Source organism: Myxine glutinosa, chromosome 2 (genome assembly GCF_964187855.1).
Source record: "Myxine glutinosa chromosome 2, kmMyxGlut1.1, whole genome shotgun sequence".
In the NCBI taxonomy this organism is placed as follows: domain Eukaryota; kingdom Metazoa; phylum Chordata; class Myxini; order Myxiniformes; family Myxinidae; genus Myxine; species Myxine glutinosa.
Genome location: NC_136262.1, coordinates 83,039,949 through 83,056,779, shown reverse-complemented (window position 1 = coordinate 83,056,779; position 16,831 = coordinate 83,039,949). Strand labels below are relative to the sequence as shown.

The following is a 16,831-nucleotide window of genomic DNA, read 5'->3' as shown; positions in this document are numbered from 1 at the left end:
ATTAACCTGACCCTGAGTGTGACAATTTTAAAACACAAATAAGTATGTCCCCCTATTGCATTGCATCCTGTCTAACAGACTCAAGCCCACAGCTAACCGAATTACGGAATTATTCTGAAACTATACATTTACGGTGGGGAGCATTATTTACAATGACGTGATTTCTTATTTACAACGCAACCCAGGACCTGTGTGTTTTTTTCTTTTCTTTTTAGGGAACAAGAGAAAGAAATTCCTGTTGGGAGGGAGGAGACAGCACGCATTGCATCGATGCACCAGTACCAATACCACCAAAGCACCCAAAAGCACCAAAAGCACCACAAGCACCACAAAGCACCACTCGGTGCGCAGTCACCATGGCTCATAATAAACACAACAAAACTACTGGTGGTGGTCTTCTCCTTGTCTGCTGGGCCGATGTTCTTCCTGACGTCTTCTGGCTTCATGCGGCCTATTTGGACATAATAAAAAGCACAACTTGTGTTCGTTTTTTATTATTATTTAGGGCCTCAGGGGCCAACTAAGGGTGGTCCACCTGTTTGGCATAGGTGCCACCTTACCGAGGTCCGCAAGCAAGATTCCCTGGCCACTATGGCCGGTCTCCAACAGAGGTGCTCTGCCCCAGAACCTGGGGTCCATCAAGTGGTACTTGGCCGCCGAACAGCGGTCCATAAAGTGGTACATCAACGCAATGCGTGCTGGTTCTGGGAATCTCGGGCGCACAATGGCCACCTCACGCACGCTCCCCTCGGCACCCAATGGCGCACAGGTCATGTGGGAGACAAAAGAAAGACAATTGAGTGAGGGGTAAGGTCACAAGGGTACACGTCAATAAGGCAATGCAAGGTGAAATGCGTACGGAGGCCGAAGTGAGAAAGCTCGTCCCTACCGTACGTCACCCCCCTGTCGCCTACCCTACCCTTGTTCTCACCCCATATTTACAAAATCTACCCATTTACAAATTCGTCACTACTGTCACGTCTTCCCCATATTTCCCTTATACCAAATTCGTCACCACAATCCCTCTACTTCAAAATTTGCCATCATCAATTCATCATCAATCCTCAAAAGGAGGGAGAGATGGAATTACGCACAATGTCACACCCACGTCATGATGCGTCTCACAACCCAAACATTTGCACAGTAAAAAATAATCAAACATGGCATGGTGTGGAGTACCTGTCACCTCAGGTGAGTGGATGCAGATGGTGTGAGGAGATCCTTCATCCTAACTATCCTCTAAATGATTTTAACACACTTTACACTACCCGGGGTCTTTCCCTGCCAATCCATTGGCAATCTTACTCTATGTGGTTTTAAAAACCAATTCCCATTGACCAAACTGTGGTGCTTCTCAATTTGGGGTCTCACTCCCCCGATTCATCTCCCTGTGCCCTCGCACAATTTCTGGGCTGTGGCGTGTACCTCTCCCAGCAGGTCTACCCACCTGCACACCTCCACCACTGTAGTTGCCACCCGAGCTTACCTGCTCCTCACCCTAACCTAACTAACTGGGGAAGACCCCTCTTGGATCTGTCACCCCACTGGTGCCCTCTGGCACTGGGCTACCCGGGTCCGTCCTCCGGATCCTCGGGCCCCATCCACAACAACTACTACCGGCTCCCAGAGCCCACCTGCGGCCTCACCTGGCCGACATCCTCACAGTGGTGGAGTGCCCAAACCAACTACACACACTAACAGGCTACACGCCCAGCCATTTCCACAACACTAATGCACCCATCCAAAGACCATTCTTCCACTCGCACCACAGATGCCAATATCCAACCACAATTTACCTATACCCTCTACCTAACACTTACACTACCCGCCCCGGGTATCCGTGATGGGGGTCCACTCTTCCCCCATTCACACCTTCGCACCATCCACTCCACTCCACAATTTCCACCATTCTCACTCCACGACCATCCATTTCACTACTCCATACCATTTATTCCATACAGCCACATACACCTGTTCTTCATTCACCTGTCGTTGCACACCTGTGCAATCATACCTGGTGCCACCTGCACCCTCCTTTCTTCCTGGACCATTTGGTCAACACAACACGCAATCACCACTACTCCCTCATACACTGCTCCACACACCTGTTCAGTTGCACACCTGTGCAATCACACCTGTTCCATTCTCACCTGTTCAATCCTCACACACACGGCATCATCTCAGCTAACTACTCCCCTCTGAAACTTGCGCTTCCCAGTCGTCCCTTTAAACTATTGCGCTCCCACGTCATTATCATCCATACTAATCTACCTGTGTCCCCACTACAGGTATCAGTCACTAACTAACCTTAACGTTACCTAAGGTCAATCTCTTCTCTAGATCCCTACACACAATATCCTAACCCACCCGGGCTAGTTTTCACTGCCATACACCCCATAAGCTATTGCTCCTTTGCCCCCCCATGGGAAGGGTGGCAGATTTGCCATCCCACCCCATCGGGGGTCTCTCACTACCAATTTTGCACATCAAATTTCAACAAATTAAAAATTTGCCAATCATCTGCCAATCACTGTACCATTACCAATCATCACTCTGCCAATCATCAAATTTTGTTTTTCTCCAATTTTGGGTCCAAAACACTAACCTCATCACCCAGTCGACTCACTAATACCTCTCGGTGCGCCAATCCCTGTCCAAAGCCCGGCTTCGTAAAGCCAAGCAATGGATGCTGGTTGTTTTGTGCCAGCGGCTGGATGCGTCCGGCACTCGGTGCAGGGACGGGGGCTTACCCGTGCCGAGATCCCACACACCACCTCGGCGTGGAGCCATCCAATGCCCCGATCTAGACCTGCCGGCACGTCTCACCAAAAAGTGGTCGCCATGACGACCCTTCCTATCCAGCTGCCCGCTCCGCCTTGTGGAGCCCGGACGCGGCCGCTCCACGCGAGGCCCAGCGTGGATCGCGCACGGCGGTCCTTTCGAAACCGCCGTGGTTCGGATCCCCGCCGGTTCTCGCGGCACGCGAAGCCCGGCACGCACCGAGGGCCCGATCCGGCTAAAAGTCGACCTAACCTTTAACCCGGTTACCGTCGACGCTTCACCTGCAGGCCTACATGCATACGCTACCTCTTTCTTGCTCATACATGCAGCCGTTCCCATTCTCCTCGTACCTTTTCTTTCACACCTCGGTACACTCATTCCGCTCACCGACTTGGTCACACACCTGACCACCGAACACTTTGGCACACATTCGTTGCTCGCACACCTCACCAATACACCTCTTCGCGCCCCTTTCTCGGTCACCTCCTTTGTGACAATCACAGGTGTGCTCTCACCCGCACACCCAACCACGTGTCTCACTACCAATTCCAGCGTGCATTCCCACTCACGCTCTACCATTCCAGGTGTGCATCCTTCTATTCCAGGTGTACATCCTCGCTCACCTGCCACAACCAACTCACTCTCCTTGTCACTCTCACTACTCTCACCTCCACTCTCGGTCGCGCACTCACCCTTACTCTTGACAGCATGCGCTTTCCCCATGCACCCGTCCGTTACACACCTTTCTCGCGCATCCTCCCGTGCACACTTCTTCGTTACTTCCTCCGTAACACTCACCACAGGCATGCATTCTCCCTTACTCTTGACAGCATGCGCTTTCCCCATGCACCCGTCCGTTACACACCTTTCTCGCGCATCCTCCCGCGCACACTTCTTCGTTACTTCCTCCGTAACACTCACCACAGGCATGCATTCTCCCTTACTCTTGACAGCATGCGCTTTCCCCATGCACCCGTCCGTTACACACCTTTCTCGCGCATCCTCCCGCGCACACTTCTTCGTTACTTCCTCCGTAACACTCACCACAGGCATGCATTCTCCCTTACTCTTGACAGCATGCGCTTTCCCCATGCACCCGTCCGTTACACACCTTTCTCGCGCATCCTCCCGCGCACACTTTTTCGTTACTTCCTCCGTAACACTCACCACACCGCGCTTCCCTGTGCTCCCTCGCACACGCGCTTCGACCAACTCACTCTTGACGGTACACTCACTCCTCGGCGTGCACTTTTTCCTTACACACCCCATGGTCGGACATTCTCGCACACCTCTTTTTTCGCACACCTGTCCTGTCACACACCTCACCAACGGCCTTTCACGAACACCCGGATCCAAACCAATCCCCAAGCCGACTGAATCTCCCCTCACATCATGTACATTGCCACTCACCTTGGCACCTCGTCCCCGCACCTCCTTTGCCACCTGCAAACTCTTTATTTGGTTAGTGAGCATCACATCATGATTTGAACACAGACCTTGTACATATTCCATGACTTCCTCCTTTATCTCCCTCTTAGTTTCTGTCCGTCCCTTCTTAATTTCACTCACCTCTTCTCCCACTTCCTCTAATTTTTGTTTAACCTCTTTTATTTCTCGGTGCGTCCCCTCAAGTTCGTCCTCTAAGGCTACCGTGACCGTCTCTATGTGCATCCTCACCTGCCGGTCCTTTGTCTCCATTATCTCTGTCACCTCGTCCACCCTCATTGTCAGTTCCTCCCTTACCATCTGACATTGCCTCTGCGTCGCTATTAATTCGTTTTTAATTTCTTTTTGTGTCGCCTTCAACCCTCCTAGTACCGCAGTGTTCTTTTGAACCTGCTCCACTAACTTAGTTTGTCCCTCTGTCAGCTGCTCCACCTCCTCCGTCAGATCTTCTATTCCCCCTTGTAACTTAGCCGTATTATTTCTCACCTCTTTCTCTATACGCTTTTCGCCTCGCTTTACCTCCTCGCGCAGCCCCGAAACCTCCTCACTCACCCCTTTTCTGATCTCCTCTCCCATCACTTGCATCTCCTGCCCAGATGCCACCCTCATCTGCTCCATTTCCTCCCTGTGAGCATCCAGTTTGGTTTCTACCCCCATTCTGACCCCCTCTATCTGCTGCTCCATTTGTTTAACTTCCCTTTCCGCTTGGTCCCTCATGTCCCTCAATTTGCCTTCCATACTGTTTTCTAACCCCTCTAACCCATTTTTCACTCCCTCTATCTGATTCTCCTGGGCAGCCATTCTATTTTCTACCCCCATTAACCCATTTTTCACTTCTTTTATCCCGTTGTCTAACCCCTCAAATTTAGCTTCTAGCCGTTCCCCCATTTCCCCCATTTTTCCCCTCATTTCCCCCATTTGGCCCCCCATTGCCCCCATTTGGCCCTCTAATCGCTCACTCTGAGCATCCATTTTTGCTTCTAGCCCCATATTTGCCATTAGTATTGTTGCATTAATCTGCGCCATGAGGTCCCGCACATCAATTCCCGCTATTTGCGCAGCGGGCGCGGCTACCCCGCGCTCGTGCGAGCCGCCCCTTTGTGCGTCTGATACCACGTGCGCGAGAGCGCCATTTTGCGCGTCTGACACCCCCTCAACCGCCTCCTCATTGCTCTCCTCCTCCCTTTCTTCCACATACATTTCCCCTGGTTCCTGGGTTACCCCTAACCCGTCTATCTCCCCCACCGACATCCGATCGCCTTGATTGTCCATGGCGCGATCTCAAAATTCGGGTTTTATAAAACAACACAATTTCGGCAGCTCGTAATTTTGACCAAAAATTTTTTTTAAAATTTGGGCCTAACAAATTTAGTCCCGGGTCCGAATCCGACTCCTCGACACCAATTGTTACGGACACGGTTTTTGGATGTTATTTTACCGAGCGGTGGTGTATTTAACCGCGTCCGAACAGTTACTCCCCGATTAGAACCCGATTCCAACCGAACGTTGACTAATCGCGCTACAGATATTCAATTGGGAAACCTCTAAAGCGACCGAAAGAGAAGAAGAGAGAAGAAAGACAGAGTTTGGAGGAAGAACAGATTTATTATACACACACAAGCAATATTTTAGAGCGACCAATATTATTTACAGCAATAGATGGAAAAGAGCAGTCACACAGTGCATTGTTAACTTATTCTATTTCATTTACTTAATCCCCAAGACAAACGAGTAGGACAGGACGTTCACACTCACACGGTGGATATTGCAGGCAGGTAATGGCTCGAGGTTGATTGCTTGAGAGGAAGGCAAGGTCGGAGGCAGCAGCTTTCAACCCCTCGCGGTTTTGGCGGGAAAACCTCCGTCGCGTATCCGCGGCCGTCACGCGCTGGCTCGGCACACCTGCTCCTCTTCCTGGGGTGGAGCCGTCTCCCTCCGTTCAGCGCGTCTCTCCAACGACAGGGGATATTGCAGGCAGGTAGGTAGGGCTTGCGGTGGATTGCGCTCCTCTTCCAGGTCATCCCCCAGCGTATCTCTCAAGGCCTCTCCTTAAAGCAGTTCCTTACATTCGCTTTTATCACCTCCGGCGGAATTAAGCCGCCGGCTCCGAGGGCACGCCTACCGGGTCACTCACCGCGGTGTTGATTGGCTGTTAGGGCCGGTTCACTCCTGCCCTCTTCTGACGAGGTGGAGACACGCCTTTCTTCTCCAACCTTACCTCGTGGCCAATGGTGGTTGAAGAGAAAAACCGACCAAAATGCGGAAGGCAAATGGAAGGGAGGTTTTGGGGAAATTGGAAGGGCCTACGCTTATTTTGTTTGATACAATGCAAAGTCAATCTAGTGGAAAACACATACTTAGCCTACATGGAATAAGGAAATACACTATTTAAAAGATATATCGTGACCTGCGTGTATGTTCTATGAAATTAATTAGGAGGACGGCTGCGACCATTATTTACATTACCAGGATGTTACCATTCCAAAACCATACTCTTCACATCCGTTACCCTTCCTCCAAAATTGTTACACTCCTCAAAACCCGTTACACTTCTCAAAACCCGTTACACTTCTCAAAATCGTTACAATACTAAACCTATATTTTCAGGGACAAGGAATCCAATGAAAGTATCAAATTAGTGCTATGGGGAATGGTAAGACATGAATCAAAGGTTTTGAATTGCAAAATACTGTCTTTATATTCGCGATAAGTTGCATAATCAAATACATGTTATCATTTTGTACAGGCAGTTAATAACATCAAAATGTGTCACAATAATTCATATCACCAAACATACACAGGCAGTCAGCAAAATCATATATACACATGCAGTCAGTATAACTTCACATCTACACAGGCAGTCAATGACAAAATATACACAGGCAGTCAATGGCATCAAACATACACGATTACAGAATATGCCATTTAGAGTTCGTCATCACTGTCCTGTGTGTCGTATCCGACAATATAGTCCGCATCGTTTTCACAGTCCGTTCCACACAAGCAAAGGTCGGTCAAATTGATTGGCAAATCGAATTGGTCGAATGGTCGATCGAATCGAATTCGATGAATCGAATCGAATCGAATCGATCGAATTGGTCGATCGAAGCGATTGGTCGAATGGTCGAATTGGTCGAATGGAATTGGTCGATTGGTCGAATTGGTTGAATCGAATTGGTCGGAATTGGCAAATGTAAATATTAATTTTCAGATTTTCCATGTAATAACGTTTCCAAAAATGTATAGGTTTGCTAATCTACCATGATTTTGAACGAAAAAACATAGTGAACCTGACTAGCAGCAACTGCCCCATCTTGCCCAAAAAAAGTTTTCAAGCACACAGTGAGGTCACATGTTCATTTCACAGCCAATCATGAAGCCACAAATGCACAGTCACGTGTGTTTCGCACCAAATCATGAGCTGGATGGCCCAACAGAAATTTTGGGAAATTCCATCAAGTTTAAGCACATCTTCGTACCAAAATTATTGAGGCCACTTTTATTTCCGATGTAAGGAATCTGCGTGTCTTTGAATGAGCCAATCAACAGAACAATTGGTGGATACATCAGACGGTGGTTATGTCGAGTTTAGCCTTGGAATGCAAATTGGCAAATGTTGTATCCACCTTCCAAATCCCAAGTGCAGGAATTTAAAGTCGGTAATGAGAGCCTTCACCTAAGGTCCAAGGATTTGTAGTATGAAGTGGAAGCATTCCAAATCTGAGATCTGGGAAAAGTGGAGGGTTATCAAGGAAGTGGATAGAGCAGAAGAGGTGCAAAAGTAGTGAACATAATTCAGATTGGGCGTATTCAGGTGTATTGTGTTTGATGCAGTATTAATGCTTGCATATACTCGTGATTCGACCAGGAACAAATTGTTAATTCGGTCATCTCTATCTCGAAACACCGAAGAGATGAACTTATAAAATGGGTCATGATATCCGGATGTCCATTCGTCCGTAAGTCCGTCCATCCACCCCTCCGGTCATCCGTTAACTTTTTGCTATTTTTGACACCCCTTCCTTGTCACCTGGCTGATTTACCTGAAACTTGACACATGAATACAAGACCCATAGTCCGCACAGTCGCTCAGGCTTCGGTTTTTCGATTTCAGATCATGGGGGCTCCCAGGGGGCTTTACCCCCTGAAACTTCAGATCCCTACTCATCCCAATTATTCTGAAACCTGATACATCCTTCTACTCGATGGTCTCTGCAGGATTGCTCAGTTTTAGATGTTTCGATTTCGTATCATGGGGGCTCCCTGGGCGGGGTAGGGGGGAGGGGGGAGGGGAGAGGGTCACCCCCTGATACTTCCGATTCCTCCTCATCCTATATTTACCAACCTCTGAAACCCCATACAACCCTTCTACTCAATGGTGTCGGGTTTCGCAGCACGAGTGTGTGTGCTGTTTGTTACAAAGGCTGTCGCCTGGGTCCATGGGGGGAACCATGTGGCTTCGTGGGAAGGATAATTTATAGGGAAAAGGACTGATGCAGGCAGCTTTACAGAGACGATTAGAGATTAGATATTTTCAAGATGTAAGACCGCTAAATTATCATTATAAAATAGTTCAAAGATAACGTAAGATATAAAAAGTGTTTGATTTCAAAATTCGTTTAATTTATTGTATTTTTTGTGTCTTTGTTTTCTGGAACGTATCTTGGACGTATAGCGAGGACCTCCTGTATTACATTTAAAGAACAAAATAAATAAATATGTCGGAAATAAAGTAATAAATATGTAAAGTGTAATAAACGAATAAAAAAATGTAAATTTAAATATGTAAAGTGTAATAAATAATAGTGTAAATAGTAATGTGTAATATAATAGTGTAATAAAAAAAATAGTGCAATAAAAATAAATAAATATGTAAAGTGCATATAAATAAATAAATACAGTTTGAGGGCTTATTGTGGGTACTGTCCGTCCGTCGTTCCGTCCTTCACCTCCACTCGAAAATGATTGGATGGACGTCTTTCCTATTTGGCACGTGTATGCAATGACACCTGGGCATGGGGCAGGTTGAATCATTTTGGGATTGGAGCACCAAAGGAAACACGGTTTTGTTTCTAAATTTTGGGAGGCTTTATGAAAAAATTAACAGGATAGAATAGTACAGGATTGTACCGTATATGCTTTTGGGAACTATTATTTATTTATATACACTTTGCCATCTCTACAACCAACACAAACTGTGAATTATTTATTTATTTATATAAAAATAATATAATTATTTTATATTATAAAGATTAGATAAAGATTATAAAGATTTTAACGATTATAAAGATAAAGATTATATTCACAATAATTATTTAATATAATTATTTTTATATAAATAAATAAATAATTCACAGTTTGTGTTGGTTGTAGAGATGGAAAAGTGTATATAAATAAATAATAGTTCCCAAAAGCATATACGGTACAATCCTGTACTATTCTATCCTGTTAATTTTTTCATAAAGCCTCCCAAAATTTAGAAATAAAACCGTGTTTCCTTTGGTGCTCCAATCCCAAAATGATTCAACCTGCCCCATGCCCAGGTGTCATTGCATACACGTGCCAAATAGGAAAGACGTCCATCCAATCATTTTCGAGTGGAGGTGAAGGACGGAACGACGGACGGACAGTACCCACAATAAGCCCTCAAACTGTCCGACACCCGGGTGCGGGCTAAATAATAATTAGGTCTTTTGTTTTTATTCAAAAGAAAACAAAAATATATATATTAAAAAAAGAAAAATAGGTCTTTTCAAATAATTTCCACCCTTAGTGTAAAAGCAAGTAGGAGCAGTTACTACCAAATGCACAATTGACACCTATCGACAGTTTGATTGGCATTGGCTAGTCTTCATTATACTCGTACAACAATGAATCGGCCCACATTTTATAGACATCTGAAGATGGAATAAAATACCGTTGGATTCCCACAAAATAGATACTCATCCCTCTCCCCATCAAAGAAGGTGAATGTAAATTGGTTACATTTCATGACACAAATTGATTTTGTAATTTCGACATGAAATGCTAAAAAGGTAATTGAGCTGCTTTACTCACGTAAGGTGGAACGGCTTTTCAAATTGGAGTTTCCAGGGTAAACAGAGTTACTGGTGGGCAATGTGAACGCGTAGCTCACATTGGCACCTCCTTGCTGATGGACAAGCTGTGTGGGTACAATAGTTCGAAGTACAGTTACATATTATGAATATGGTGAACATACCACGACGACTTCAAATAGATCAACGAGGATATTCAATGTTTAATATTATGGGATATGGATCTGAAGTTAAGGTCATGCTAAGGGGAGGTAGATATTTGTTTAGGTATATACATGTATGGGATATGTACAATAGGATACAGAAGTTTGAGTGCAGCAGCAAATTTATTAAATGAGATGTGATAAAATAAATCGTTATAATATGAAACCAAAAACATATTCTGAGTATTTCCATGAACTACTCGTACTAGGCTTAAGAGTACAATAACAATTATTATAATATTAATAGGAAAAATGAAACATCCCATTGATAGGCCGGATCTGTATCCGGACCATTCGTCCTTGTCACACACCAAAATCGAATAGGCTTGTTATTGTCACCAACCCAACGCTATTTCTCTACCTCTGACATATTGAACCCTTGCCCTCAAGACTTTTTTCACACTGATAGATGCCCTTTAGGGGTTGCACGAGAGCACATCATGATGGTGACACAGTGGTGTGCTGAAGGTCAGAGAAATATAATTATTTATATACGGTGCCAATGGGCATCCTCCATTGAGCAAAGTCCTTCCTTGGCCCACCTGAATTCCTACCCACCTACCAGGCTTTCATCCGCAGCTCCATGGAGTGCTGCTCTCCCCTCCCCGCTGCTCTCCTGCCTCACATCTTACTCAGCTTGACGTCTTGGAAAGCAAGGCCTTCAACATCATTGGAATCTCCCATGATGAAGCTGAGTCTATCGATCTATCACTTCATCATCACCAACAGGTCAGTGGCCTCTCTGTCTTCTATCCCCTCCTTTCTGGTATTGTACCCTCTGCCCTCTGCATACAAGGTTCCATGAATGACCTTCCTACACCTCTCCACTGGCAGTTTATCCCACTCTTCTTCTGCAATCTGCTCCAGTTCTCCCAGATTTGAAGGGTTCCTTCTCCCAACTGCTGTTTTCAGATCTCCCCACAGGTGTTCAATGGGATTTAGATCTGGACTCATTGCTCGCCAATTCAGAACAGTCCAGTGTTTTGTCTTGAACCATTCCTGGGTGCTATTTGAAATGTGTTTGGGGTCATTGTCCTTCTGCAAGACCCATGACCTTCGACGGAGACCCAGCTTTCTGACACTGGGTTGAACATTGCGCTCAAAAATGCCTTGGTAATCTCCTGATTTCATGATGCCATTCACACATTCAAGGCACCCAGTGCCAGAGGCAGCACAGCAACCTGGAAAGATCACTGAACCTCCTCCATATTTGACTGAGGGGAAGGTGTTCTTTTCTTTGAAGGCTTCATGTTGTTTTCTGTAAACATAGAGATGATGTGCTTCACAAAAAAGCTCTAATTTGGTCTCATCTGTCGACAGGACATTCTCCCAGAAGAATTTTGGCTTGTTCAGTGTATTTTGGCTAACTCCAGTCGGGCTTCCTTATCTACCTTCCTCTTCCTCTTCCTCTCTCTCTCTCTCTCTCTCTCTCTCTCTCTCTCTCTTTCTCTCTCTCTCTCTCTCTCAGCAGTGGGGTCCTCCTGAGTCTACCACCCCTTTCATTGAGTTGGCGACGAATGGTGTGAGTTGAAACTGTGATACCTTGTGTCTGAAGGTCAGTTTGAATCTGTTGGCAGTTGATCAAGGTGCTTTCTCCTCCATTTGAACAATCCTTTGCTGCAATCTTCAATCAAATTTTCTCTTGCGGCCACGTCAAGGGGAGGTTGGCTACAGTGCCATGGACCTTAAACTTCCTGATAACATTGTGTACGGTGGACACAGGAACATCAATGTCCCTGGAGATGGACTTGTAGCCTTGAGCTTGTCCATACTTGGCTACAATCTTGTGTCTGACCTCCTCAGACAATTCTCTGGTTTTCTTTCTTTTCTCCATGCTCATTGCGGTACACACAGTGACACAAAACAGCAGAATGACTCCTTTTCTCTATTCAAACTGGTTGAATGAGTGATTTTTATATTGCAGTCACCTGCAACTCACCATAGGTGAGTTTAATACCAAAGTAAGCGAGCATCAACTCCTTGAAATCTAACTATTTCTGACAACTTCTAAAAGGTGGCAATCATATTGTCTGGCACATTTTAGGATTTATGTTTGGAATAAGCTAAGATTTAGTAATTCTTTCAGCTTTTTTGTTTTGTTCCACTGCAAACCAAAGAAATACATATATGGACATCAAAATATTTTTTTATTTCAACAATTTTCTGGAAGAAATGGTGCATTATTTGAAACAAGCGTAACGCCTACGTCCCCCGTCGGTGAAGTGATGCGAGTTGACAAAGTGGAAGATGCAAGGCGGCCATCTTGGATTTTGACGTGGCGACCCAATTTTCAATAGCTTTCTTCCTTATGCCTAGATACACCCACACACCAGATTAGAAGTTGGTACTCCGCTTATTTTTCAAGATATTCCGCTCACAAGGTTCAGACATACATGGCGGCGGCCATCTTGGATTTTGACATGCCGACCCAATTTTCAATGGCGTTCTTCCTTATGCATAGATACACCGACACACCAGATTAGAAGTTAGTAGTTTCTTTATTTTTCAAGATATTTCGCTCACAAGGTTCAGACATATATATGGTGGCGGCCATCTTGGATTTTGACGTGGCGACCCAATTTTCAATAGCGTTCTTCCTTATGCCTAGATACGCCCACACACCAGATTAGAAGTTGGTACTTCGCTTATTTTTCAAGATATTCCGCTCACAAGGTTGAGACATACATGGCGTCAGACATACATGGCGGCGGCCATCTTGGATTTTGACGTGGGTTGCACCCACACACCAAATTCTAATGCGGTCCTTCGCGTACGCACGCACGCCCGCACGCACGGACGGGAAAACCATAGTCCCCCTTTCGCTCCGCGGTGCGACGGGGAACAAAAAGTGCCAAGGTGCCAATATTTTTGGCTACCACTATATATATATACGAGGTGTGTTCAAAAAGTATGCGACCTTAATTTGTCATGCGTAAACAAATGAAGCTAGGGAGGCGTTGATTGGTGCACGTATGTAGGCGATCCTAATGCGCATGCGTGAATTTTTTCCCACCTGCAGAAGCTGTCATTCGACGGCAGACCGCCGATGAGTGAGGAAGTGTAAGTGAGCGCCGTCGGATTTTCGTTTTTGACAAAATGACGGAAAAACTTGAACAACGCTACTGCATCAAATTTTGTGTAAAGCTTGGCGATTCCCAAGTGGAAACGATCCGCAAGATTCAACAGGCCTTCGGGGACGAAGCAATGAGCACCACACAGATAAAGGAGTGGTACAACCGCTTCAAAGATGGCCGCACATCAGTGGAGAGTGAAGCACGTTCGGGTAGGCCCTCAACATCCCGAAATGAGAACGTCATTGACCAATTGAGGACCCTGGTGATGCAGGATCGTCGAATCACGATCAGAGAACTTGCAGACGAGGTGGGCGTCAGCATTGGATCCGTTCATTCCATTATGAAGGTGGATTTGGGCTTCAGGAGAATCTCAGCGAAGTTCGTACCAAAGCTGCTAACGATTGAGCAGAAGCAACTCCGTTTGGAGATCGCACAGGACATGCTGGAGACTGTGAACAGTGATCCCAGCTTCCTCAACACAGTGATCACTGGCGATGAGTCCTGGGTTTATGGGTACGACCCAGAAACCAAGTTGCAGTCATCACAATGGAAGCATCCAACATCCCCGAGGCCAAAAAAAGCAAAGCAGGTCCGCAGCAATGTCAAAGTCATGCTGACCGTCTTCTTCGACTCCAGTGGCGTGGTTCATCATGAGTACGCACCACACGGCACAACCATCACCAAGGAGTATTACCAAGAGGTTCTGCGTCGCCTTCGTGACACTGTGCGACGCAAACGGCCGGACCTGTGGGCAGCGGGCAATTGGCAGCTGCATCACGATAACGCACCCGCCCATTCTTCACATTTGATACAGAGTTTCTTGGCCAAACACAACACACCTGTGCTTCGTCAGGCTCCCTACTCTCCCGACATGGCTCCGTGTGACTTCTGGCTTTTCTCCAAGCTGAAAATGCCCTTGAAAGGGACCAGATTTCAGTCCAGAGAAGACATCATGCGGAATGCGACGGACCAGCTGCGCGCCATCCCAAAAGAGGCGTTCCAGCGCTGCTTCCGACAGTGGCAGAACCGTTGGGAGAAGTGTGTGGCAGCCCAAGGGGACTACTTTGAAGGAGATTAGTATAAGTTTGTTGTATCTAGATACGAGTATTTTTTATGAACAAAGGTGGAATCCTTTTTGAACACACCTCGTGTGTACGTACGTACATACATACATACATACATACATACATACATACATACATACATATATATATATTGTTGTGGATATGAGGATTGTGTTTTTTTTATTGTGGACCCTCCTTCCTCCAGTTGTTGTGTATAAAGGTCAAAGGGCGTCCCGTAGTTAGGTCATATACAATCACGTTTAGCCAATCATAGATTCCCTGCTTGTTGGTAGTTATTTCCTTATTCTGTGTATTAGGCTAAGGCTTTGTCTTCCAGTAATTGACACTCCCTTGCACCGAATTCAAATAGATAGATCCCCTTCCATTCCCAAAGCCCCATTCCCAAAGCCTTGATTGCCAACTGCATTCGCCGCAGCTGCTGGGCGGTTTTCACCGCGACTCCATTATCCACGAGGTGGGCTTGGAGAAGAAGGGGGAGGAGCCGCCGAATCCAGGGCGTGCCCGCCCATCGTCATCAAGGGTGGAGCCAGAGAGCCCGTGCCGACCAATCAGGGCCGAGGCGAGCTCACCGATGGGCGTGTTCTGGAGGCCGGCGGCTTGATCGCCCGCGGCGTTATAAAAAGCGCGCGCAGAAGCCTTTGACAGAAGTGCCAAGAAAGGTTGCGTTAAAGAGAGAGGTTGCGTTAAAGAGAGAAGTCCAAAAAGGTTCCAAGAAATAGGTTCCAAGAAAGAGAGGAGTCCAAGTCCAAGGTGGTTGCGTTTAAGAAAGGAGTCCTGAGAAAGCACCCGATGTCCCCACGGCAGCACGGAGAGCGAACGATTGCGTTCTAAGAATTCCACCAGAGGAACGTGAGAGAGACCGGAGCAGCTTTGGAGAGAGCCCGGTGCACCGGAGGAGCTTCGCTGCGCAGTTTGGAACCGCGGCGGTTTTGGCGATCGCAGCTCGAATATTGACGGCGGCTGTCCGCTTCCAGCCCGACCGATCCCCGCTGAACCTTCCTCTCCCGCCAAGCCATCCACCTCCAGCGATCCGTTCCTGCCTTCATTCCCCATTCGTGTGAGTTTGCTCGTAGTCTGTTTCGTGTGTCTTGTCCTGGGTATTAATTAAGACTGCATAGATAAGCTAGAATTTTCACTGTGTCCTTCTGGTCCGTCCCTCTTTCTGTCTTTATTTTATTATCTTTCCTTCTCCTTGGTTTCTTTTGATTGTAAATAGTAAATAAATCATATTCGTATTTCCTACCTCCTGTCTTCTTCTTATTCACATCCGTCGTCTTTGTCTTTTCCCAATTGAATACCTGCGGCACGATTTGGCCAACGTTTCAGAATCGGGTTAGTCCTGGTAAACGGCTCACGCCGCGGTTCGCTTCGCTCGGCGCAACATCCATTACGCTGCGGCCGTGAGCGGGGGGTGTTCCTTCGCGTACCGGGAAGCGCTGGTATTTAGGTCATAGGACTTGTGGGCCTACAACCCTATCCAGCGCCGACCGGGCGTGGCGTCATACCCCCGGGACCACGTCGGTCAGTAACAGACGAGGGGCTTAATCCCCCCTTGAAGGGGAACCATAGGCCGACGTTGGGTTCCGTAACAATATATATATATATATATATATATATATATATATATATATATATATATATATATATATATATATATATGTGTGTGTATGTATGTATATAAGAAAGGAGGGGAGATATTTGAAAGCAGTCGGACAGGCACAGCAAGGTGCTTGGACACAGAGGGCAGGTGTGCAGGTGAGGACATTGAAGTGGCACGAGATTTGGAGAATGGAGCCAATACTGTTGAGTTTCCTGTTGCGGGCAACATATGATGTGCTTCCATCACAAATAAACTTGAGATTGTGGGGGTTGTTGCAGAAGGAGAGATGCTCTTTGTGTGGAGGTTTGGGAACGGTGCAGCATGCACTGAGTGCATGCTCAATAGCATTGGCAGCAGGACGATACAAGTGGCGGCATGATCAGGTGCTGGCGGTGGTCGTGCAGATGGTGCAACAAGAGCTGCTGAGATCGAGAGCGAGAGAAGAGCGGAGAAGGAGATCGATGGGGGAGAGGTGTTGTTTGTCAAAGAGGGCCAAGTGGTAAGAGGTGGAAAGAGGAGGAGGTGGAAAGCAAGAGGGCTGTCAGATGCTTGTGATTGGCAGGTGGTGGCAGACCTAAAGCCACAA

General features: G+C 46.6%; 1 protein-coding gene across 2 annotated transcripts in view; it reads right to left on the bottom strand.

Moving 5' to 3' along the window:
* Positions 1-16,831, bottom strand: part of LOC137421640 (thrombospondin type-1 domain-containing protein 4) — a 275,809-nt gene that overhangs the window by 43,369 nt on the left and 215,609 nt on the right. For both annotated transcript variants that reach the window (XM_078771163.1, XM_068107883.2), the window contains one exon: positions 10,285-10,390. In XM_078771163.1, coding sequence (XP_078627289.1) covers positions 10,285-10,390 — 106 coding nt within the window. The remainder of the gene's footprint in view (positions 1-10,284; positions 10,391-16,831) is intronic.